The following is a 26,810-nucleotide window of genomic DNA, read 5'->3' as shown; positions in this document are numbered from 1 at the left end:
ATAAGCTTGTGACGTCAGTAGCTTTATCGAAGGGGACGATAGACTAGTTAAAATAAGACGACTTCTGCCTTCAACTAAATGCACAGTCAAAATAAAGTTTTAAATTGTTGTTTTTGTCTTGAAATATCTCAAAATATATTTCATACTAAATTCTTAGTAAAATTAAAACTTTTTCAATAATTTAATATTAATATTGTTAATTATAGAAGTCATAAAAACTAATATTAATTTAGGTTGGGTGTTTTAAATAGGATAAACTAACAAAACTTGTTTGTCTTAAAGTTAGAAACAAATAAAAAAAGAAATTAAACAATTATACTAAAATGGTCAGGTAAAAATCCTAGTGTTTGACAGTTAAAATTTAAGAATTAGTAAATTGGCCAATTTTCATTTTTTTTTTACTAAAAACAACAGAATTAACAATGTAAAAGAACACATTAATGTTATGGCTGATAAATTCGAAAACAAATAACCTTCAAAATAAGCTTGTGACGTCAGTAGCTTTATCGAAGGGGACGCTAGACTAGTTAAAATAAGACGACTTCTGCCTTCAACTAAATGCACAGTCAAAATAAAGTTTTAAATTGTTGTTTTTGTCTTGAAATATCTCAAAATATATTTCATACTAAATTCTTAGTAAAATTAAAAATTTTCCAATGATTTAATATTAATATTGTTAATTATAGAAGTCATAAATACTAATATTAATTTAGGTTGGGTGTTTTAAATAGGATAAACTAAAAAAACTTGTTTGTCTAAAAGTTAGAAACAAATAAAAATGGAAATTAAACAATTATACTAAAATGGACAGGTAAAAATTCTAGTGTTTGACAGTTAAAATTTAAGAACTAGTAAATTGACCAATTTTCATTTTTTTTATTAAAAATAACCTAATTAACAATGTAAAAGAACACATTAATGTTATGGCTGATAAATTCGAAAACAAATAACCTTCAAAATAAGCTTGTGACGTCAGTAGCTTTATCGAAGGGGACGCTAGACTAGTTAAAATAAGACGACTTCTGCCTTCAACTAAATGCACAGTCAAAATAAAGTTTTAAATTGTTGTTTTTGTCTTGAAATATCTCAAAATATATTTCATACTAAATTCTTAGTAAAATTAAAAATTTTCCAATGATTTAATATTAATATTGTTAATTATAGAAGTCATAAATACTAATATTAATTTAGGTTGGGTGTTTTAAATAGGATAAACTAAAAAAACTTGTTTGTCTAAAAGTTAGAAACAAATAAAAATGGAAATTAAACAATTATACTAAAATGGACAGGTAAAAATTCTAGTGTTTGACAGTTAAAATTTAAGAATTAGTAAATTCACCAATTTTCATTATTTTTACTGAAAACAACTGAATTAACAATGTAAAACGACATATTAATGTTATGGCTGAAAAATTCTAAGACAAATAACCTTCGGAACACGCTTGTGACGTCAGTAGCTCTATCGAAGGGACCAAAATCTCATTTATTAAAGAAATTATATAATTATTACAGTAAAATCATTTTATAAAAGCATAAAGCTGATGACGTCACACAATAAGCTGATTATGACATTTTTTGTACAACGCCATATTTAAACAGGACTCTCCCGTACTTCCCCCCTTTCCACAAAGATCACAAGTGTCGTTTTCCATACGAACATATCAAACATAAGCTCCAATTCCCACTCAACAACGTATTATCCGAACGACAGACGTGCCACAGGTTCAATGCACCAAAAAATATCACGAAACATTTTTTCAGCCCAACGGGAAGCCCATTCGCTCCGATGGAACACAAAAACTTATCAGTTTAACGGCATACGCTTAAATGGAAATTAAAAATTGCGCCCATATCTTACTTTTTTTCGTTCACTCTCCACATTCGGCCGACGTGACGGAGTCTTATTATCTTGAGTGCCTCAGATGGATTAAAAATTTAATGGCCGTTATTAAAAATGCGGAATCACTTTCAGGAATTTATCACGTACTATATATATATAGTATAAAGGGTGTCGAACTGATTTTATTAATATTATTATTATTATTAAACGTTGGTGATAATTAGAAGTATTAATCAAGGCACTAATAAACCATCAGTGGCATCACTCCTCCAATATATAACATACTCAGGCACATGAAATAAATGTGAGCTGCTTAAGCCCACGTTGCTTGATTTATGGACTTAAGTAAGGTCGCACCAAGGTCATATAAAAGTGGTGCATGCGCCTAAACGTTTACGCGCACCATAACCTACATTAATGGATTTACCGAGATCGAAGTTATTTACCGGTCTGCCATCGTGTTTGGTTAATAAGAAACCGCGGGGGGGTGTCCCACTGTGAAAATATTTCAATATGTGTTCACGCCTTTTAATGGAACGTCGGAGGATCAGTCCATTGACACAATAAGTTGTCGGAACGGCGTTTTATTTAATTATAAACATTAGAAGTGGCTCCCCCGTTTAATATTTAAGATAATAGCATTAACAGGGGGGGAAAAAATGGCGGATGCACCGTGTGAAATCCTGCAAGGCAACAAAACGAGTAATCCCACAGTGAGAGAGCGTAATGCAATAATAACGAAACAAAACAAAAGTCCGGTTTCACATCAGTTTTGCGTTACACTAAAAATTTCAATTACTTTGATTGATTGCCTCTCGTGTATCGTTTCTAACTCATAAAATCTGCATAATCTCGATGTGATGCTCTCCACTTACGTGTACGGCCGCCCTCTAAATACGATTAAGGTGCAAAAGCTCGAATCACGACGTCGCACTTTGATAGATGAGCTGCAGCACCTCACCCAGACCCCCTTTTCCCCCTTAATAAACGCAAAAAAACATTTCGGTACGATCACCGAGGCCAATTATGTCCGTACGAGTGTCACGCCAATGAGTTACGGCCAAACGGGCCGGTGTCAATTACGAAAACGCACAACCAGAAATGCACACAACGCCGCATAGATGTAAATTCATGTGGCGCAAAGGTAAATCTCTAATTAAATGAGCATCTGATCCGTACAAGTGGAAATAATGAAAAGCCGCGATTGTCGGGACGCTGGTGCAGTTGCGTTTCCTGTCTGCGGGTCTCTTGTAATTGCCCTGTGCCATAACACGAACAAATCACATCCTCCAGTCGATAAACATATCGTGGGAATGCACACCTCGCTGAAATCGCCCCGATATCGTCAATTAATATTCATCTTGGCGCGAAACAATGACGGTGCATCGGAAACAGACATGACTGAACTTAGACCCGTGGATTGTTCGCCTGGTTGGGAATTAATTAACACCTGGTGTAGACACTGCGTCAACAGAATTTGGGGGATCCCCCCAATTGACTAGCTGGTTATCTAAAGGTTATCTATTTCTCTTCAATAAATGACTGTAATCTTGATGTAACCAAAGGAATGACATATATACTGCAGTTAAAAATTAAAAAAAACCACTATAGACATCACCAGTAGGAAATTTAGGGAACCCCTGAATTAACCACATATTTCTCTTCAACAAAGATCTAATGTTCTTTCGAAATGACTGTAATCTTGATGTAACCAAAGGAATAACATATGTAGTACAGTTAACAAATATTCCTCGGCTAGTTAAAAATTAAAAAGGACCCACTATAGACATCACCAGTAGGAAATTTAGGGAACCCCTGAATTAACCACATATTTCTCTTCAACAAAGGTCTAATGTTCTTTCGAAATGACTGTAATCTTGATGTAACCAAAGGAATAACATATGTAGTACAGTTAACAAATATTCCTCGACTAGTTAAAAATTAAAAAGGACCCACTATAGACATCACCAGTAGGAAATTTAGAGAACCCCCGAATTAACCACATATTTCTCTTCAACAAAGGTCTAATGTTCTTTCGAAATGACTGTAATCTTGATGTAACCAAAGGAATAACATATGTAGTACAGTTAATAAATATTCCTCGACTAGTTAAAAATTAAAAAGGACTCACTATAGACATCACCAGTAGGAAATTTAGGGAACCCCTGAATTAACCACATAATTCTCTTCAACAAAGGTCTAATGTTCTTTCGAAATGACTGTAATCTTGATGTAACCAAAGGAATAACATATGTAGTACAGTTAACAAATATTCCTCGACTAGTTCAAAATTAAAAAGGACCCACTATAGACATCACCAGTAGGAAATTTAGGGAACCCCCGAATTAACCACATATTTCTCTTCAACAAAGGTCTAATGTTCTTTCGAAATGACTGTAATCTTGATGTAACCAAAGTAATAACATATGTAGTACAGTTAACAAATATTCCTCGACTAGTTAAAAATTAAAAAGGACCCACTATAGACATCACCAGTAGGAAATTTAGGGAACCCCTGAATTAACCACGTATTTCTCTTCAACAAAAATCTAATGTTCTTTCGAAATGACTGTAATCTTGATGTAACCAAAGGAATAACATATGTAGTACAGTTGACAAATATTCCTCGACTAGTTAAAAATTAAAAAAGACCCACTATAGACATCACCAGTAGGAAATTTAGGGAACCCCCGAATTAACCACATATTTCTCTTCAACAAAGGTCTAATGTTCTTTCGAAATGACTGTAATCTTGATGTAACCAAAGGAATAACATATGTAGTACAGTTAACAAATATTCCTCGACTAGTTAAAAATTAAAAAGGACCCACTATAGACATCACCAGTAGGAAATTTAGAGAACCCCCGAATTAACCACATATTTCTCTTCAACAAAGGTCTAATGTTCTTTCGAAATGACTGTAATCTTGATGTAACCAAAGGAATAACATATGTAGTACAGTTAATAAATATTCCTCGACTAGTTAAAAATTAAAAAGGACTCACTATAGACATCACCAGTAGGAAATTTAGGGAACCCCTGAATTAACCACATAATTCTCTTCAACAAAGGTCTAATGTTCTTTCGAAATGACTGTAATCTTGATGTAACCAAAGGAATAACATATGTAGTACAGTTAACAAATATTCCTCGACTAGTTCAAAATTAAAAAGGACCCACTATAGACATCACCAGTAGGAAATTTAGGGAACCCCCGAATTAACCACATATTTCTCTTCAACAAAGGTCTAATGTTCTTTCGAAATGACTGTAATCTTGATGTAACCAAAGTAATAACATATGTAGTACAGTTAACAAATATTCCTCGACTAGTTAAAAATTAAAAAGGACCCACTATAGACATCACCAGTAGGAAATTTAGGGAACCCCTGAATTAACCACGTATTTCTCTTCAACAAAAATCTAATGTTCTTTCGAAATGACTGTAATCTTGATGTAACCAAAGGAATAACATATGTAGTACAGTTAACAAATATTCCTCGACTAGTTAAAAATTAAAAAGGACCCACTATAGACATCATCAGTAGCAAATTTAGGGAACCCCTGAATTAACCACGTATTTCTCTTCAACAAAGATCTAATGTTCTTTCGAAATGACTGTAATCTTGATGTAACCAAAGGAATAACATATGTAGTACAGTTAACAAATAATCCTCGACTAGTTAAAAATTAAAAAGGACCCACTATAGACATCACCAGTAGGAAATTTAGGGAACCCCCGAATTAACCACATATTTCTCTTCAACAAAAGTCTAATGTTCTTTCGAAATGACTGTAATCTTGATGTAACCAAAGGAATAACATATGTAGTACACTTAACAAATATTCCTCGACTAGTTAAAAATTAAAAAGGACCCACTATAGACATCACCAGTAGGAAATTTACGGAACCCCTGAATTAACCACATATTTCTCTTCAACAAAGGTCTAATGTTCTTTCGAAATGACTGTAATCTTGATGTAACCAAAGGAATAACATATGTAGTACAGTTAACAAATATTCCTCGGCTAGTTAAAAATTAAAAAGGACCCACTATAGACATCACCAGTAGGAAATTTAGGGAACCCCTGAAGTAACCACATATTTCTCTTCAACAAAAGTCTAATGTTCTTTCGAAATGACTGTAATCTTGATGTAACCAAAGGAATAACATATGTAGTACAGTTAACAAATATTCCTCGGCTAGTTAAAAATTAAAAAGGACCCACTATAGACATCACCACAAGGAAATTTAGGGAACCCCTGTATTAACCACATATTTCTCTTCAACAAAGATCTAATGTTCTTTCGAAATGACTGTAATCTTGATGTAACCAAAGGAATAACATATGTAGTACAGTTGACAAATATTCCTCGACTAGTTAAAAATTAAAAAGGACCCACTATAGACATCACCAGTAGGAAATTTAGGGAACCCCTGAATTAACCACATATTTCTCTTCAACAAAGGTCTAATGTTCTTTCGAAATGACTGTAACCTTGATGTAACCAAAGGAATAACATATGTAGTACAGTTAACAAATATTCCTCGGCTAGTTAAAAATTAAAAAGGACCCACTATAGACATCACCAGTAGGAAATTTAGGGAACCCCTGAATTAACCACGTATTTCTCTTCAACAAAGATCTAATGTTCTTTCGAAATGACTGTAATCTTCATGTAACCAAAGGAATAACATATGTAGTACAGTTAACAAATATTTCTCGGCTAGTTAAAAATTATAAAGGACCCACTATAGACATCACCACAAGGAAATTTAGGGAACCCCTGTATTAACCACATATTTCTCTTCAACAAAGATCTAGTGATTTTTCCAAGTGGCGGTAATCTCGATACAACCAAAGGAAAATCAAATGTACTACAGTTGAGAAATATTCTAAACCTTCTTGGAAATTAATCCACTAGAGACATTACGAGGAAGAAAATTGGGGAACCCCCGAATTAGCTACATATTCCACTTAAACATACGCCTTGTGTGTTCTTTTTAAATTACTGTAATCTGGACGTAGCCATAGGAAAAAGCATGTGCATCGCCATAGATGTACTCGTAATTAAATCGAAAAATATGGTCGATTTACTTAATAATTACATATGTTCACGAGATCATTACGTCTGATCGTGTACAAAAAGTATTGTAAACAAGATGGTTATCTCTTGGGTTTTTAATCAAGATGCGTACACCCATTCTTTAATTCAATAAACATAAGCGAACGTTTCGGTTATAATTAATTGGGTAATTCCACTTGATGATAGCTCCTTCGATAATGCCTCTTAATATAGAAGCAAATGATTCGCCTGGGGAACGATACGAGACAAGTGCATTGTATGTAAAAAAAAACCAAATAATGACCACCATAATATTTCGCTTAATTTCCAGTAGCCATTAAAGTAATAATCTAATGATGTAGGAATTTGAAAAGAAATTGATTGACATTATGCAACGCATAATAACGTGGAATGTTCAATATCCTAAGTTTTATTAAGAATGAGTGAAACAGGCAGGTCATAAAAGTGCTCCGTCTTACAAATACCGACACTGATTAATTGTCAACTACTTAATTGGGGATTTAAATAGATTAAGACTGTGTGGTCATATTTCAAGCCGTGCAAAATAAAACAAGTTCACAAGTTTTTAGTTTTGTTTTGCTAATTACCGTGTAAGTACATAACGAAATTGTATTAAATCTGGCATCCACCTGGTAACTCAGGAGAATAGATTTATATTTATTATTTATTGCTCATTTCCTCTAAGCTTGTTTAAATCCACGTTGCATTTATAATTAAACTAAATTATACGCTTTAATTGTGTACCATTGTGTCTATCTCTAGCAGGCACCTTTTCGTTAATACTCTACCTTATATTGTTATTAATTGCAACCGAGATGGGAAATTGTGTGCTGTTCTAATTTGATTATAAATAGTACTATCGTAGTTATTAACTACAGGAAATCAAGGGTTAGTATTTAAAAGAACGAAAAAAATATTAAAATAAAACAGGTATATTCGCAGATACAGTTATTTTTCAGATTTAATCTCAATAAGAATGAACAGGCACGATACCAGCCGGATGTAATACATTTAATTAAAGAAGTAAAACTATATTATTATTAAGATGGTACTCTGCATGAGACAATGGTACTGCTCGAAAGTAACTGTTCATTCGATGCGGTTTTACATTTAAGCAACTGTGACTCCCGGTGCCTTAATTAATCTGATGAATCTTTATGACATTTTAAAATATGGGAAAATGGCTTTTTAGACAATCAAATTAATTAATGGAAGGACATTATATATTTTTATTTAAATTACTGTTCTATTTTTCAAAATCATTCAAAATAATGTAATTTTTCAGACTTTTCATCACATTTTTAATAATAGTTAAATTTCCATTTATTACATATTTATTGATGTTTCAATTATTTTATTAATTACTTTCTATCTAAAATAATTTTCGACATTTTTAAGAATTTTTTAAATTCTCATTTATTAGATCAATATGTTTTTCCAATTATTTTCTTTTATTGAAAAAAGGAAGGAAATTAATTATTTTATACATAAATAATAAGATATTCATTCGACTCCTCGTTTTACAAAATTTCTAAATTTTCAGAATGTTTTGTAATATTTCAGCACTGTCAAACTTTTTCAGAAATTTCCATTTTTTACATATAGAATTATTCTAAGATTTTAATCAATTTTACTTATTTTTCAAGTATTTCAAGTCAAATTGTGAAATTTGAAAATTTTCAGAAGGTTTACCACAACCTTTTAATATTTACCACAAAATTCAGTGACTTTTATCTTATTTTTAGAATTTTTTAACATTTTCTCCAAATTTTATAAATATTTTATTGAATATTGAAAGTTTAGTATTTAAAATTTTTAAAGAATTTTTTGAGTTGGTTTTGTTATTACATTTTATTTTGACACATTTCAGGAGCTTTCAGCTTATTTGTAGATACACATTTTTATTTATATTTTTAAAAATTTTTAATATATACAAATGGAAGGACATTAAATATTTTATAATTGAAATGAATTATAAAAAATTACTATTCTATTTTTCAAAATCATTCAAAATTTTATTTTTCAAAATAAAGTAATTTTTCAGACTTTTCAGCACATTTTGTTAAATTTCCATTTATTACATATTTATTGTTGTTTTTTCAATTATTTTATTAATTACTTTCTATCTAAAATGATACATAAAAGATTTTCGACATTTTTAAGAATTTTTTAAATTTTCATTTATTAGATCAATATGTTTTTTCAATTATTTTCTTTTATTGAAAAAAGGAAGGAAATTAATTCTTTTATACATAAATAATAAGATATTCGACTCCCCATTTTACAAAATTTCTAAATTTTCAGAATGTTTTGTAATATTTCAACACTGTCAAACTTTTTCAGAAATTTCCATTTTTTACATATTTTTTTAGAGTAATAAAGGAAAAATCAAAATTAAATGTTAAAAAAATTTCAAGTCTCCATTTTTTTTTTCTTTTTTCGAAATACTTCCAAATTTGTTCTTTTTTAATTTATGGCAGTAGTTAATAAAAATCTACAATTTTTTTTTAAAAAAAAGTACTTCTTCATAATTTTCTACCTTATTTAATGATTTCAATTTCTCCTAATTTATAGATTTTCAGATTATTTCAATTTTTTTATATTTTATAATTGTAATTAAAAAAAAAATTGGAATTTTCTGATTTTAACTTTTTTTCAGTATATTACAAAAGTTTTGAGACTTTTTTTTTTCTTGAAACTTTAGAATTATTCTAAGATTATAATAAATTTTACATATTTTTCAAGTTTTTCAAGTAAAATTGTGAAATTTGAAAATTTTCAGAAGGTTTACCACAACTTTTTAATATTTACTACAAAATTCAGTGACTTTTGTCTTATTTTTAGAATTTTTTAACATTTTCTCAAAATTTTGTAAATATTTTATGGAATATTGAAAGTTTAGTATTTAAAATTTTTGAGTTGGTTTTGTTATTACATTTTATTTTGACATATTTCAGGAGCTTTCAGCTTATTTGTAGATACACATTTTTATTTATATTTTTAAAATTTTTTAATATATACAAATGTTTGAATTATTTAGTAAAACTAAAGTAAATTGGAAATTATATTATATAAGTTTATTATAAGATTATAATAAAAATTCTCTAGTAACATTTTCATTCACACGTTACAGCCGTTTGTGTGAGAACCCGCACAGAAACTGCGATACTTTAGGCAAGTTATTACAAATTATAGCCAAGGTGGTTTTCGCAATAAAAGGCCAAACACCCGTCTTGATAATTCCACCGGAATTGAGATATAACAGGGCACTTTAAAGGGGCGCATCTCGGCTTTAGCAAATAAACCGTAGACGGCATAATTTTAACGGGCAGAACAGGTTAACGCCGCCACATAAATTTAATTTATCAGCGCAAATCGTTTCATAAATCCATATCAACGGTCACAATCAGCATTAATCCAATTTATAGCACTTAATGATTTACTATAATGAATATGATTGCACGTTGCATAATAATAATGGCGGTCAATTAAGCATGGGAACGCACGCTGGCCCCCGCGACGTTTTTGTTTCGCTTATTGGCATCCGCAACCAGGCACTGGCATTAGATTATGTACCACCCCCCGTCGACATCGGGAATACTTCCTTGTGCGTTCCGAAGGCCGCTACCACACTTTTGCATGCCCATATCTCTCGTCTTCTAATTGCGGTACTCGCTATCTGCGTCGCTTCGGCTTTACAACTATATTTACATTCGCCTGGAATTTCGTTTCGTTTACGGAGAAGATTGAAAACCAATCGTGCGTCAACGGAATTTTAAATAACCATCGCTAATGGTTAATATGATGAATTATTCAAATTAGATGATTTACAACAAATAAACCGACTGTAGTACCACTCAAAAATCCAAAGTGCAAAGGAACCCAACAACAATCAGTGGTACATATTATGGACAACTTCAGGTCCATTCGAGGTCTTAGAAATTAAAAATTTCCTTAGTACCGTACTAGGTACCACACAGCTGCTCCAAAATATCCTCTTATTAGACATATGAAAGAAGTAATAAAACCCATGTTGGAACCAAGAGAAACGAAAGAATCGACAAGCTTGTAAGACAAACTCCACCAAGGATAATAAATATGCCAACACGAAATATGGAACTATAACACCGGAAGAAACAGCTTCAATATTTATAATTGACGACAGCAAAGGATCTCAAAAGCTTCCATCAATCAGTGGTGCTTGTTATGGAGAACTGCAGGTCTTGCTGGATATTCAAGGTCTTAGAAATTAAAAAATTTTTATTGTCACCAATTTCCTTAGTACCGTACATGGTACCACACAACTGCTCCAAAAAATCCTCTTATTAGACATATGAAGGAAGTAAAGAAACTCATGTTGGAACCAAAGGAAACGAAAGAGTCGACAAGCTTGTAAGACAAACTCCACCAAGGATAATAAATATGCCAACGCAAAATATGGAACTATAACACCGGAAGAAACAGCTTCAATATTTATAATTGACGACAGTAAAAGATCTCAAAAGCTTCCAACAATCAGTGGAACTTGTTATGGAAAGCTGCAGGTCTTGCTGGACATTCAAGGTCCTAGAAATTAAAAATTTCTTATTGTCACCAATTTCTTTAGTACCGTACATGGTACCACACAACTGCTCCAAAAAATCCTCTTATTAGACATATGAAGGAAGTAATGAAACCCATGTTGGAACCAAAGGAAACGAAAGAGTCGACAAGCTTATAAGACAAACTCCATCAAGGATAATAAATATGCCAAGACGAAATATGGGACTATAACACCGGAAGAAACAGCTTCAATATTCATAATTGACAACAGTAAAGGATCTCAAAAGCTTCCAACAATCAGTGGTACTTGTTATGGAAAGCTGCAGGTCTTGCTGGACATTCAAGGTCCTAGAAATTAAAAATTTCTTATTGTCACCAATTTCTTTAGTACCGTACATGGTACCACACAATTGCTCCAAAATATCCTCTTATTAGACATATGAAGGAAGTAATGAAACCCATGTTGAAACCAAAGGAAACGAAAGGGTCGACAAGCTTGTAAGACAAACTCCACCAAGGATAATAAATATGCCAAGACGAAATATGGGACTATAACACCGGAAGAAACAGCTTCAATATTCATAATTGACAACAGTAAAGGATCTCAAAAGCTTCCAACAATCAGTGGTACTTGTTATGGAGAACTGCAGGTCTTGCTGGACATTCAAGGTCTTAGAAATTAAAAATTTTTTATTGTCACCAATTTCTTTTGTACCGTGCATGGTATCACACAACTGCTCCAAAAAATCCTCTTATTAGACATATGAAGGAAGTAAAGAAACTCATGTTGGAACCAAAGGAAACGAAAGAGTCGACAAGCTTGTAAGACAAACTCCACCAAGGATAATAAATGTGCCAACACGAGATATGGGACTATAACACCGGAAGAAACAGCTTCAATATTCATAATTGACGACAGTAAAAGATCTCAAAAGCTTCCAACAATCAGTGGTACTTGTTATGGAGAACTGCAGGTCTTGCTGGACATTCAAGGTCTTAGAAATTAAAAATTTTTTATTGCCACCAATTTCTTTAGTACCGTACATGGTACCACACAACTGCTTCCAAAAACTCCTCTCATTAAACACATGAAATCAGTAATAAATGATTTTAACGAAATGGATAAAAGGTTGCCTTCATATTGGTACCATAGAGTAGTCAGGAAGAAGTACCACATTGGCAACATACAAAATGTAGCAGAACACCAAACACATGATCAAAATCTTAACTTTTCTGATGAAAATGACAAATAGAAATGTTAAATATTGTAATAACTAAGGCCCTAGTAGTTGATGCTTTTTAAAAACATGAAATAAATTGAAACGATTGTTTCAGTTGGTCCGTAGTTCCAGGCTGAAATTATTCGACTAGGTAACTTTTTCCGTTAAGCCAATATTTACCGATAGAAAAACGGAAAACCACGGCAATTCGTAACACCGATACAGCCCAACAAAAGTCTCCCCTAATTGCGAAAACTTTCCCAGCACCGCGACCGAATGGCATATCTGGAAATTCCACCGTCGACGCGACCCGGGCAAAACACCGAACATGAAAATTGCCGAAAGTCCAAAAGTTATTTAGTGCCCGACGCGGAACATTACGAAATAAAAAATAATAATAAAACAAGCGGATTTAATCGCGGCAACTTACGGTCGAATATTTACGAAACAAAAGTCGACCGTGGAGCGGCAAAAGCCGACGCCATTTGTCATCGGGGTCGCGAAAGTTTGTGCGGCGGGTATTGTCGGGGGTATGCGGCGTGCCAAATTGTGTTTGTCGCAGCTTTGACGCCGCAGAATTAAAACTTGGGGGCGGATCGACGTACGATGCCACTCGATGGAATATTTGACTTGAATTTTTATTAGTTTTTTTCAATTCTTAATCATTTGGTGAATTTTAAAACAAATTTTTTGAAATATTTTAATTTGCAACAACAATTTTATTTGAAATGATAATTAATATTTAATATTTTTGATTAATTAATTAATACTTTAGAATATTAATTTATTTATTTTTCTTTTAATTTTATCAAAATAAAGTATTATTTTCAATATTTTCAGGATTCAGAATTTTTTTTGAATTTTCATTTTACATTTTCAGGATTTTTCAGGAAAATTTCATAATTTCTTTGAATATTTCATATTTTCAAAATTCTTCTATTTATTTTTCGATATTTCAGTACTTCAGGATTTTTTAATGTTCACTCTACATTTTCAGAATTGTTTTTCCAATTAATGGAAAATTTCAGGATTTCGATTCAGGATTTTAGGATTAGATATTTTAAATCGTTTTTGACTGTTTATTTTACATTTTCAGGATTTTTTCAAAATAGTGTAAAATTCAAAGTTCCTTTGAATATTTGATATTTTCAAAGTTCTACCGTTATTTTTTGAATTAGTATTTGTATTGTACTTTCTATATTTTCAAGATTTTTTTCAAAATAATGTAAAATTTCAGAATTTTAAATATAATATTTTAAATCGTTTTTGACTGTTTATTTTACATTTTCAGGATTTTTTCAAAATAGTGTAAAAATCAAAGTTCCTTTGAATATTTGATATTTTCAAAGTTCTTCTGTTATTTTTTGAATTAGTATTTGTATTGTACTATATTTTCAAGATTTTTTTTCAAAATAATGTAAAATTTCAGAATTTTACATAAGTTTCGTGTTTTCAAAATTCTTCTATTAATTTTTCAATAATTTCAATATTTCAGTATTTTTTTAATGTTCATTTTACATTTTCAAGATTTTTTTTCCAAATAATGGAAAAATTCAGAATTTTTAAAAATTTTTTAAAAGTTCCTTTGAATATTTGATATGTTCAAAGTTCTATTGTTATTTTTGGATATTTTTAGTATTTCAAGATTTTTTTGTATTGTACATTCTAAATTTTCAGGATTTTTTCAAAATAAAGTAAAATTTCAGAAGTTTTCATAAGATCTTTGAATATTTCGTATTTTCAAAATTTTCCTATTAATTTTTCGATACTTTCAATATTTCAAGATTTTTTTTAATGTTCGTTCTACATTTTCAGAATTTTTTTTCCAATTAATGGAAAATTTCGGGACTTTACAGAAATTCTTTGTATTTGATATTTTTAAAATTCTACTTTTAACTTCGATATTTTCAATATTCAAAATCTTTTTTTAATGTTTATTTTACATTTTCAGGATTTCAAAATAGTGTAAAATTTCAGAATTGTTCCTTTGAATATTTGATATTTTTAATATTTATAAATATTTTTTGTATTGTTCTTTTAACATTTTTAGGATTTTTTTCGCCACTTTCAGTTTCTAATAATTTTTTTAATGCTCATTCTACATTTTTAGGATTTTTTCAAATAATGGAAAATTTCAGGATTTATCAAAATTTCCTTTGAATATTTAATATACTCTTTTGAATATTTATTTTACATTTTCAGGAATTTTTTTTTTTTTCAATATAATATAAAATTTCAAAATTTTTCAAATATTTTCAAAAGTTCCTTTAAACATTTCTAAAGATTTTTTTAATGTTCATTCTACATTTTCAGGATTTTTTGAAAATTTCTTTGAATATTTGATATTTTCAAAATTCTATTTTTAATTTTTCGATATTTTCAGAATTCAAATCTCTTTGAAATGTTTATTTTACATTTTCAGGATTTTTTTTAAACAATTTAAAATTTCAGAATTTTTCAAAATTTTTCAAAAGTTCTTTTGAATATTATATATTTTCAAAACTCTACTATTAATTTTACGATATTTTCAGTATTTCAGCACTTTTTTGTAATTTTCATTCATTCTTTTCGATATTTTCAAATTTCAAAATTTCTTTTAAATCTTTATTTTACATTTTCAGGGTTTTTTTTTTAAAACAATTTAAAGTTTCAGAATTTTTCATAACTTTTCAATAGTTCCTTCGATTATTTGATATTTTCAAAATTCCACTATTAACTTTATGATATTTTCAGTATTTCAGGATTTTTTTGCAATTTTCATTCTACATTTTCAGTGTTTTTTTTAAATATCATAAAATTTCAAAAGTTTCTTTGAATATTTCATATTTTTAAAATTCTACTTTTAATTTTTTAATATTTTCAGTATTCAGAATCTTTTTTGAATTTTTACTTTACATTTTTTTGCTGAATTCTTTTCAAAATAATATAAAATTTCAGAAATTTTCATAATTTTTCAACAGTTTCTTTAAATATTTGATATTTTCAAAATTCTACTTTTAATTTTTCGATATTTTCAGTATTTTTTCTAAAACTTAATACATGGATTTAAGTTTTTTTTACAACTTTTTAATAACCAGTCAATATTTTCAGCAATAACGGACTTTTTCATAATTTTTTAAATGAATTGAATTTTATCAATATTAAGACATATGAATTAATATTTATAATTTCTTTCAGTATTTCAGTAATTTCTCAAATGATTTTTCTAATATTTCAATGTTAAGATGTTTTAATAAATTAATTTAAATTAATAAGTAAGTTTTACATTTTAAATTGGGTTGTTGAAGCTTAAACACCGCTGAATTCTAAACTTAAATTGCACTTTGTATTAATTTTTCGGTATTCCCGAGGAATTCTCCGAAGTGTGCCGTAACAAAGTAAAGTTTATAAATTCCTGTTGATCTTCGAGAGCGATCGTAAAAGATGCCATCGCCATTCCCATGGATAATTCCAAGCGTACAGGAATGCCGATGGAATCGCATGCATCCCCGTGGGCCCGTGGCCGTTTTCTTCCGCGGCCCGACCGACTAATAACAGCAGTTGTCGAAATAATGACACCGGTGCTATGCGGAGAAAAGACATGCATGCACGTGGCGGGGCACGGCCGAGGCGCTAGCCGAGTGAACAACGTCCAATAGGTTGGTGGATTGTCGGCAAGAACGTGACTCGCAGTTAGAGGCTACCTGTGTGGCTCGTCATCGCATCGCTGTGACACTAAACACACACGTTTTGCATTTCAAACAATACAACCTCCCTGGTGCGGTTCCGAGCCAACAATCTGCCCGACACGGCTGATTACCCGCGCCGCAGACGGCTCTTATTGCCCCCCATCCACTTGCGTCGTTCACTTTCTCCTTTCTCCTTCGCCGCTGCCTTGTGCGGCCGTTTGACGGCCGTCCCGCCACTTTCGCCGTCCGTACGCACGACCGTGAAGATGGCTCTCAATTTCGGGACAATCTAACCTTAAGCTGTCTTTCAATAGAGCCAATGTTACTAAATTTGAAGGCTTCCCTTCCTTTTGAAGGGTTTTAACACCTCTTTGGACATCTTGAAGGTGTGCAGATGTTTATTTTATCTTTTGTGGTGTGTAAAAGGATATATATAACTAAACGCTCATCATCCAAAATTAAAATTAGTAATTTCGGATATCAGAGATCACAGATGATACCAATTTGAAGGAAGAAGGAAGAAGACCAACATTTTCTAACTATGCTGTCTGGAGGATGGAGGAACGCGGCATTTTGGATGTCAGAGATCACAGATGATACCAATTTGATGGAACAAGGAAGAAGACCAGCATTTTCTGGCTATGCCGACTATAGGATTATGGCATGCGTCTTCCAAAAATAGAAATCGATAATTTTGGACATCAGAGATCACAGATGATACCAATTTGATGGAACAAGGAAGAAGACCAACGTTTTCTGGCTATGCTGACTATAGGATTGTGGCACGCCTCTTCCAAAAATTGAAATCGATAATTTTGAACATCAGAGATCACAGATGATACTAATTTGATAGAACATGGAAGAAGACCAGCATTTTCTGACTATGCTGACTATAGGATTGTGGCACGCGTCTTCCAAAAATTGAAATCGATAATTTTGTACATCAGAGATCACAGATGATACTAATTTGATGGAACAAGGAAGAAGACCAGCATGTTCTGGCTATGCTGACTATAGGATTGTGGCACGCCTCTTCCAAAAATTGAAATCGATAATTTTGGACATCAGAGATCACAGATGATACCAATTTGATGGAACAAGGAAGAAGACCAGCATTTTCTGGCTATGCTGACTATAGGATTGTGGCACGCCTCTTCCAAAAATTGAAATCGATAATTTTGGACATCAGAGATCACAGATGATACCAATTTGATGGAACAAGGAAGAAGACCAGCATTTTCTGACTATGCTGACTATAGGATTGTGGCACGCGTCTTCCAAAAATTGAAATCGATAATTTTGGACGTCAGAAATCACAGATGATACCAATTTGATGGAACAAGGAAGAAGACCAGCATTTTCTGGCTATGCTGACTATAGGATTGTGGCACGCGTCTTCCAAAAATTGAAATCGATAATTTTGGACATCAGAGATCACAGATGATACCAATTTGATGGAACAAGGAAGAAGACCAGCATTTTCTGGCTATGCTGACTATAGGATTGTGGCACGCGTCTTCCAAAAATTGAAATCGATAATTTTGTACATCAGAGATCACAGATGATACCAATTTGATGGAACAAGGAAGAAGACCAGCATTTTCTGGCTATGCTGACTATAGGATTGTGGCACGCCTCTTCCAAAAATTGAAATCGATAATTTTGGACATCAGAGATCACAGATGATACCAATTTGATGGAACAAGGAAGAAGACCAGCATTTTCTGGCTATGCTGACTATAGGATTGTGGCACGCCTCTTCCAAAAATTGAAATCGATAATTTTGGACATCAGAGATCACAGATGATACCAATTTGATGGAACAAGGAAGAAGACCAGCATTTTCTGGCTATGCTGACTATAGGATTGTGGCACGCGTCTTCCAAAAATTGAAATCGATAATTTTGGATGTCAGAAATCACAGATGATACCAATTTGATGGAACAAGGAAGAAGACCAGCATTTTCTGGCTATGCTGACTATAGGATTGTGGCACGCGTCTTCCAAAAATTGAAATCGATAATTTTGGACGTCAGAAATCACAGATGATACCAATTTGATGGAACAAGGAAGAAGACCAGCATTTTCTGGCTATGCTGACTATAGGATTGTGGCACGCCTCTTCCAAAAATTGAAATCGATAATTTTGAACATCAGAGATCACAGATGATACTAATTTGATAGAACATGGAAGAAGACCAGCATTTTCTGACTATGCTGACTATAGGATTGTGGCACGCGTCTTCCAAAAATTGAAATCGATAATTTTGAACATCAGAGATCACAGATGATACTAATTTGATAGAACAAGGAAGAAGACCAGCATTTTCTGGCTATGCTGACTATAGGATTGTGGCACGCGTCTTCCAAAAATTGAAATCGATAATTTTGGACATCAGAGATCACAGATGATACCAATTTGATGGAACAAGGAAGAAGACCAGCATTTTCTGGCTATGCTGACTATAGGATTGTGGCACGCGTCTTCCAAAAATTGAAATCGATAATTTTGTACATCAGAGATCACAGATGATACCAATTTGATGGAACAAGGAAGAAGACCAGCATTTTCTGGCTATGCTGACTATAGGATTGTGGCACGCCTCTTCCAAAAATTGAAATCAATAATTTTGGACATCAGAGATCACAGATGATGGAACAAGGAAGAAGACCAGCATTTTCTGGCTATGCTGACTATAGGATTGTGGCACGCGTCTTCCAAAAATTGAAATCGATAATTTTGGACATCAGAGATCACAGATGATACCAATTTGATGGAACAAGGAAGAAGACAAGCATTTTCTGGCTATGCTGACAATAGGATTGTGACACGCGTCTTCCAAAAACTGAAATCGATAATTTTGGATATCAGAGATCACAGATGATAGCAATTTGATGGAAGAAGAAAGAAGACCAACATTCCCTAGTTATGCTGTCTATAGAATGGAGGCACGCGTCTTCCAAAAAATGAAATTGATAATTTTGGATAACAGAGATCGCAGATGACACCAATTTGATGGAAGAAATAAGAAGGCCAACATGTTCTCGCTATGCTGTCTGAAAGATGGAGGCACGCGTCATCATCTGCGAAGGCGAAGCAGTAGGTGTGTGTGGTGTCGGCGGTCGCGCATCCCTGACGCGTTTCTCGCGGCCGTCGTCGCCTATTGCCGCGGTCACGACATTAATCTCGGCGATAAATCTTAATATTGTCATGCCGCCGTCCATTCGCAGTGCACACACACTCACACACACACACACACTCGCACATGGGGCATTGTGTGCGCGCGCTACCCAACACCATTGAAATGCCATTTTAAATTGGATTGATTGTGCGATATGGAAGTGCACCGCCGCCCGCCGCCTCCTCCCCCAGCGCCCCGGCCGTGTCAACCGTCCGCAATCTATTCACACCGCGGCCTTTAGTTTGTCCGGCCGCTGCTTTATTAGTATGCCATTTATTCCGCTCCGTCTCGATAATTAGCCCTTTGCGGCCGCATTTTCTGCATTCCACCGCCCGATCTCGTCCTGCCATTTTCGTATTTCTCTCTTCTCCGCAGCCTCGCACATAACTTCCCCGTTTCTATGCCTATCGGGTCCTCGCACCTAAATCTGACGATCTCCAGGTGTCACCTTAACTTAAAGCTTAAACCGGATGGAATGCATTCAATGCCAAAGACTAATTGTGGAGCGTGCACGTGTACTTCATACACAAACCAACCGATAACGGGTGCCAATTAATTGAAACTAATAATGGTATGCAGAAAATATCCGCTTTGGTGGTTGTATCCTCCCATTTATCTCGCCCGCTGAAACGTACTGCAATCCGCCATTGTGACGTGGAAAATAAGACGCCGCGTGATTTCATTCAACTACCGGACTCCATTTATTATTTGCGGCAACGAAGCAAAATGCCTCGCAACTCCGGCACGGCGATAAAGGGATCGGCTTGTCCATCACAATGCGAAAATATCTTAATTGCATTTCATTTGTGCCAGCTAATGCTGGATGTTGGTGGACGAATGTGCAGGCCCCAATCTCCAGCCGTGTTATACAAACTGATCGTAATCGATCAAGGTATTTTAAAGGACATTCCTGCTGATCTCTACCAACTAACAGCGTTATCGAGCTACGAAGGTTTACAATCTTGTAGGTGCTGAAAGTAATTCTTCAGCGAGTCTCTTTACTACTAGATATGTCCAAGAATCCGGAAGTGTCAATTGGAGACAAGTTTAATAGAGACTCATTTGAAATTAGTCCAAATAATCGGTTAGTTTTAAATTTCTCTTGATCTTCATTATATGAAATTCCTTTAATGATAATATTTTTGGTCGTACCAACTGAAAACACACTTCCATCATTGTGATGGTTCAATTGGAACTATCCAAGATTGAATTACTATTAATAATTGTAAATTAAACTGTTTGTTATAGTATTTTATAGAACAACATTTTTTAACAAATACACACTATAATTGCCATTTTGAATAAAAATTTTGTTCTTCAGCTTTCAGCTGAGTTGTATAGACTACATTTATTAGCTCAGGATACAGATTTCAAAAGTTCCCCAGAATACTCCAATTTTATCAAAAAATAGGCATACCAGCGTCAGTTTAGGATACAGATTTCAAAGGTTTCGTAGCCTACTCCAATTTACCAGAGGATAGACATAAATACGTAACCAGTCTTATCAATGATTTCTCTAGTCGATCTTAGAAGAATATTTAGGAAATGATAAACATAACACATCATCTATAAAGTTTTTCTTGGTCTTCATTATGTAGGATTCCTTTAATGACAACATTTTTGGTTATACCAACTGAAAACACACTTCCATCATTGTGATGGTTCAATTGGAACTATCCAAGATTGAATTACTATTAATAATTGTAAATTAAACTGTCTGTTATAGTATTTTATAGAACAACATTTTTTAACAAATACACACTATAATTGCCATTTTGAATAAAAATTTTGTTCTTCAGCTTTCAGCTGAGTTGTATAGACTACATTTATTAGCTCAGGATACAGATTTCAAAAGTTCCCCAGAATACTCTAATTTTATCAAAAAATAGGCACACCAGCGTCAGTTTAGGATACAGATTTCAAAGGTTTCGTAGCCTACTCCAATTTACCAGAGGATAGACATAATAAATACGTAACCAGTCTTATCAATGATTTCTCTAGTCGATCTTAGAAGAATATTTAGGAAATGATAAACATAACACATCATCTATAAAGTTTTTCTTGGTCTTCATTATGTAGGATTCCTTTAATGACAACATTTTTGGTCATACCAACTGAAAACACACTTCCATCATTGTGATGGTTCAATTGGAACAATCCAAGATTGAATTACTATTAATAATTGTAAACTAAACTGTCTGTTATAGTATTTTATAGAACAACATTTTTTAACAAATACACACTATAATTGCCATTTTGAATAAAAATTTTGTTCTTCAGCTTTCAGCTGAGTTGTATAGACTACATTTATTAGCTCAGGATACAGATTTCAAAAGTTCCCCAGAATACTCCAATTTTATCAAAAAATAGGCATACCAGCGTCAGTTTAGGATACAGATTTCAAAGGTTTCGTAGCCTACTCCAATTTACCAGAGGATAGACATAAATACGTAACCAGTCTTTATCAATGATTTCTCTAGTCGATCTTAGAAGAATATTTAGGAAATGATAAACATAACACATCATCTATAAAGTTTTTCTTGGTCTTCATTATGTAGGATTCCTTTAATGACAACATTTTTGGTCATACCAACTGAAAACACACTTCCATCATTGTGATGGTTCAATTGGAACAATCCAAGATTAAATTACTATTAATAATTGTAAACTAAACTGTCTGTTATAGTATTTTATAGAACAACATTTTTTAACAAATACACACTATAATTGCCATTTTGAATAAAAATTTTGTTCTTCAGCTTTCAGCTGAGTTGTATAGACTACATTTATTAGCTCAGGATACAGATTTCAAAAGTTCCCCAGAATACTCCAATTTTATCAAAAAATAGGCATACCAGCGTCAGTTTAGGATACAGATTTCAAAGGTTTCGTAGCCTACTCCAATTTACCAGAGGATAGACATAAATACGTAACCAGTCTTTATCAATGATTTCTCTAGTCGATCTTAGAAGAATATTTAGGAAATGATAAACATAACACATCATCTATAAAGTTTTTCTTGGTCTTCATTATGTAGGATTCCTTTAATGACAACATTTTTGGTCATACCAACTGAAAACACACTTCCATCATTGTGATGGTTCAATTGGAACAATCCAAGATTAAATTACTATTAATAATTGTAAACTAAACTGTCTGTTATAGTATTTTATAGAACAACATTTTTTAACAAATACACACTATAATTGCCATTTTGAATAAAAATTTTGTTCTTCAGCTTTCAGCTGAGTTGTATAGACTACATTTATTAGCTCAGGATACAGATTTCAAAAGTTCCCCAGAATACTCCAATTTTATCAAAAAATAGGCATACCAGCGTCAGTTTAGGATACAGATTTCAAAGGTTTCGTAGCCTACTCCAATTTACCAGAGGATAGACATAAATACGTAACCAGTCTTATCAATGATTTCTCTAGTCGATCTTAGAAGAATATTTAGGAAATGATAAACATAACACATCATCTATAAAGTTTTTCTTGGTCTTCATTATGTAGGATTCCTTTAATGACAACATTTTTGGTCATACCAACTGAAAACACACTTCCATCATTGTGATGGTTCAATTGGAACAATCCAAGATTGAATTACTATTAATAATTGTAAACTAAACTGTCTGTTATAGTATTTTATAGAACAACATTTTTTAACAAATACACACTATAATTGCCATTTTGAATAAAAATTTTGTTCTTCAGCTTTCAGCTGAGTTGTATAGACTACATTTATTAGCTCAGGATACAGATTTCAAAAGTTCCCCAGAATACTCCAATTTTATCAAAAAATAGGCACACCAGCGTCAGTTTAGGATACAGATTTCAAAGGTTTCGTAGCCTACTCCAATTTACCAGAGGATAGACATAAATACGTAACTAGTCTTATCAATGATTTCTCTAGTCGATCTTAGAAGAATATTTTGGAAATGATAAACATAAACACATCATCTATCAAGTTTTTCTTGGTCTTCATTATGTAAGGTTCCTTTAATGACAAGATTTATGGTCATACCAACTGAAAACACACTTTCATCATTGTGATGGTTCAATTGGAACTGTCCAAGATTGAATTACTATTATTAATTGTAAACTAAACTGTCTGTTCTAGTATTTTATAGATCAACATTTTTCAACAAATACACACTATAATTGCCATCTTGAATAAAAATTTTGTTCTTCAGCTTTCAGCTGAGTTGTATAGACTACATTTATTAGATCAGGATATAGATTTCAAAAGTTCCCTAGCATACTCCAATTTTATCAGAAGATAGGCAAACCAGCGTCAGTTTAGGATACGGATTTCAAAGGTTTCGTAGCCTACTCCAATTTACCAGAGGATAGACATAAATACGTAACTAGTCTTATCAATGATTTCTCTAGTCGATCTTACAAGAATATTTAGGAAATGATAAACATAACACATCAATTATCAAGTTTTTCTTGGTCTTCATTATGTAGGATTCCTTTAATGACAACATTTTTGGTCATACCAACTGAAAAAGAACTTCCATCATTGTGATGGTTCAATTGGAACTGTCCAAGATTGAATTACTATTATTAATTGTAAACTAAACTGTCTGTTATTCTAAGATAAAATCATCATCAAGTTTTTTCTTGGTCTTCACCTAATGACAACACTTTTGGCCATACCAACTGGAAAAACACCTCCATCATCACCATGATGGCACCATTGGAATAGCCCAAGATGGAATTACGTATATTAATTGTAAACTAAAACTGCCCGTGTGCATGTGAATTGCAGTAATCAAAGAACAACACTAGCAACTAAAAAAAAAAAAACTTGTAGTTATGGTCTATTTAACATTGGAATAATAGCGCCGCATTATATTAATGCCGGTACATCTATGTCTACACATGTATAGCATGATCCGGTAGATTAGATAGATTGCCTGGCATCTAGCGCGGACATTGAGGAATTGCCGAGGCGCAACGTATTAAAATAATGGTTATTTTATTTATTTAATTCGTCGAGTGTCACTCAAACGGAAACCGGACCGGTCCCGGAGGCGAGTGCGTGGCACCTTTCAATTTTCTAATTAGGCAACAATAAAATCGAAAGTGATCGGCAACAATGGCCACCGTCGCCTTCGTCCCGGTGTCTCCGTACGTTTGCACTTGTTAATCACCGTTTGACGACATGAAAAACGGCAGGTTCACCAGTGTTACGACATGGCACTGGCCGTAAATACGCACTCGGATCCACGTCTCATTGTCTTTTCCATTTGCGGCGTCCGGAGGCAAACCTGTTAGATTCTTCCATGTTCGGACCGAGGATAAAGCAACTGCAACACTACATAATGCGTGCGTATCCACTCAAACCGCACTTTTTCGCCATTTCATATAATTCTTGCACTCGGAAGGCGACGTGATCTGAATAACGTGCCGCGGACGTACCGAGACGTACGACATGCAAATCTCGCCGGGGTCGGTTCCCTCCACGTCGCCCGAATTTGCAAATCATCCGGCAATCAGCGGTTGCAGCTGCGGATTTATTTCGTGATTATAACAGACGGGTGTCGGAGGCGATTTTTTACGGTGAGCTTATTAAGTCGGAATAATTGTCCTTTCATAGCTCACGGAACGGTAAAAGCTCACCGGACCCGGCTCCGTTAAATAATTAATAAGTTCCGGAGACGCACGATGAAGTGGCGAATTGTTGATGTTTAAAGCGTCATCTGCGTTGATTTTTAACAGTTCTTGAATAACTGTCGAATTAAGCGGTGATAAAAGTTTAACAATATTGATCAGGTGATGATGCTGTCATAACATAACAACAAACGTATTCAATCATCATTATGCAGGGACCGAAGACCTTAAATTGTTTTCTCAATCAATATATTTGTTACAGATCTGCCAACTATAACAACGCGACTGGAGACTGTGAGCTTTCAACGATGGACCGTATTACCTTAGCAGGAAGCAACGCTTTCCAGGTAAATAAACACGTAATCACACACATGAAGTGTCCACATTCCTTCTAAACTTCATACTCATCTTGATGAATAAAAAAGTATACTCTGGTCTACAATAAAGAGGAGATCAAATATGTCATAATCACAAAAATGTTCAGTGGGACATAATATTCCTAAACTTCTTTATACATGTTGAAGAAATTAATTCTTTAGTTTGCATTTTAAATTCCAAATAATTAAATATTTTATAGTAACTCATAATCACAAAATGTAGTAATATGTCAGTCATAATCATAAAAATGTTCTTCTTTGGAACATAATTGAAATATTCAGAACTCTTTCCAAATTTCCGGTTGCATCTTGAAGGATTAAAAATTATTATTTAGTCTGCATTTTGACTTCCAATTAAGAATTAAATGTGTTGTAATGAGTCAGTCATAATCACAAAAATGTTCTACTTTGAAACATAATTGAAATATTTAGTTCTTTCCAAATTTCTTGTTGCATCTTGAAGAATGAAAAATTATTCTTTAGTCTACATTTTAACTTCCAATTAAGAATTAAATATGTTGTAATAGGTCAGTCATAATCACAAAAATGTTCTTGTTAGAAACATAATTCAATTATTCATAACTATTTCCAAATTTACTGTTGTATCTTGAAGGATTAAAAATTATTCTTTAGTCTACATTTTAACTTCCAATTAAGAATTAAATATGTTGTAACAAGTCAGTCATAATCACAAAATTGTTCTACTTTAAAACATAATTGAAATATTCACAGTTCTTTCCAAATTTCTTGTTGCATCTTGAAGAATAAAAAATTATTCTTTATTCTACATTTTAACTTCGAATTAAGAATTATATATGTTGTAATAAGTCAGTCATAATCACAAAAATGTTCTTCATAGAAACATAATTCAATTATTCACAGCTATTTCCAAATTTCTTGTTGCATCTTGAAGGATTAAAAATTATTCTTTAGTATGCATTGTAACTTCCAATTAAGAATTAAATGTGTTATAATGAGTCAGTCATAATCACAGAAATGTTCTACTTTGAAACATAATTGAAATATTCACAGTTCTTTCCAAATTTCTTGTTGTATCTTGAAGAATGAAAAAATATTCTTTAGTCTTCATTTTAACTTCCCATTAAGAATTAAATATGTTGTAATAAGTCAGTCATAATCACAAAATTGTTCTACTTTAAAACATAATTGAAATATTCACAGTTCTTTCCAAATTTCTTGTTGTATATTGAAGAATGAAAAATAATTCTTTAGTCTACATTTTAACTTCCAATTAAGAATTAAATATGTT

At 32.8% G+C, this 26,810-nt stretch overlaps 2 protein-coding genes across 4 annotated transcripts in view; one reads left to right on the top strand and one right to left on the bottom strand.

Annotated features, from left to right (window-relative positions):
• Window positions 1-26,810, bottom strand: part of LOC109603008 (autophagy-related protein 16-1) — a 566,938-nt gene that overhangs the window by 516,176 nt on the left and 23,952 nt on the right. The gene's annotated exons all lie outside the window — the stretch shown is intronic.
• LOC109604430 (uncharacterized) overlaps window positions 1-26,810 on the top strand; it is a 177,392-nt gene that overhangs the window by 142,593 nt on the left and 7,989 nt on the right. The window contains exon 7 of the mRNA XM_049965152.1: window positions 25,426-25,510. Coding sequence (XP_049821109.1) covers window positions 25,426-25,510 — 85 coding nt within the window. The remainder of the gene's footprint in view (window positions 1-25,425; window positions 25,511-26,810) is intronic.

This window comes from Aethina tumida, chromosome 3 (assembly GCF_024364675.1).
Source record: "Aethina tumida isolate Nest 87 chromosome 3, icAetTumi1.1, whole genome shotgun sequence".
In the NCBI taxonomy this organism is placed as follows: Eukaryota; Metazoa; Arthropoda; class Insecta; order Coleoptera; family Nitidulidae; genus Aethina; species Aethina tumida.
This window is presented reverse-complemented; position numbering and strand designations above follow the sequence as displayed.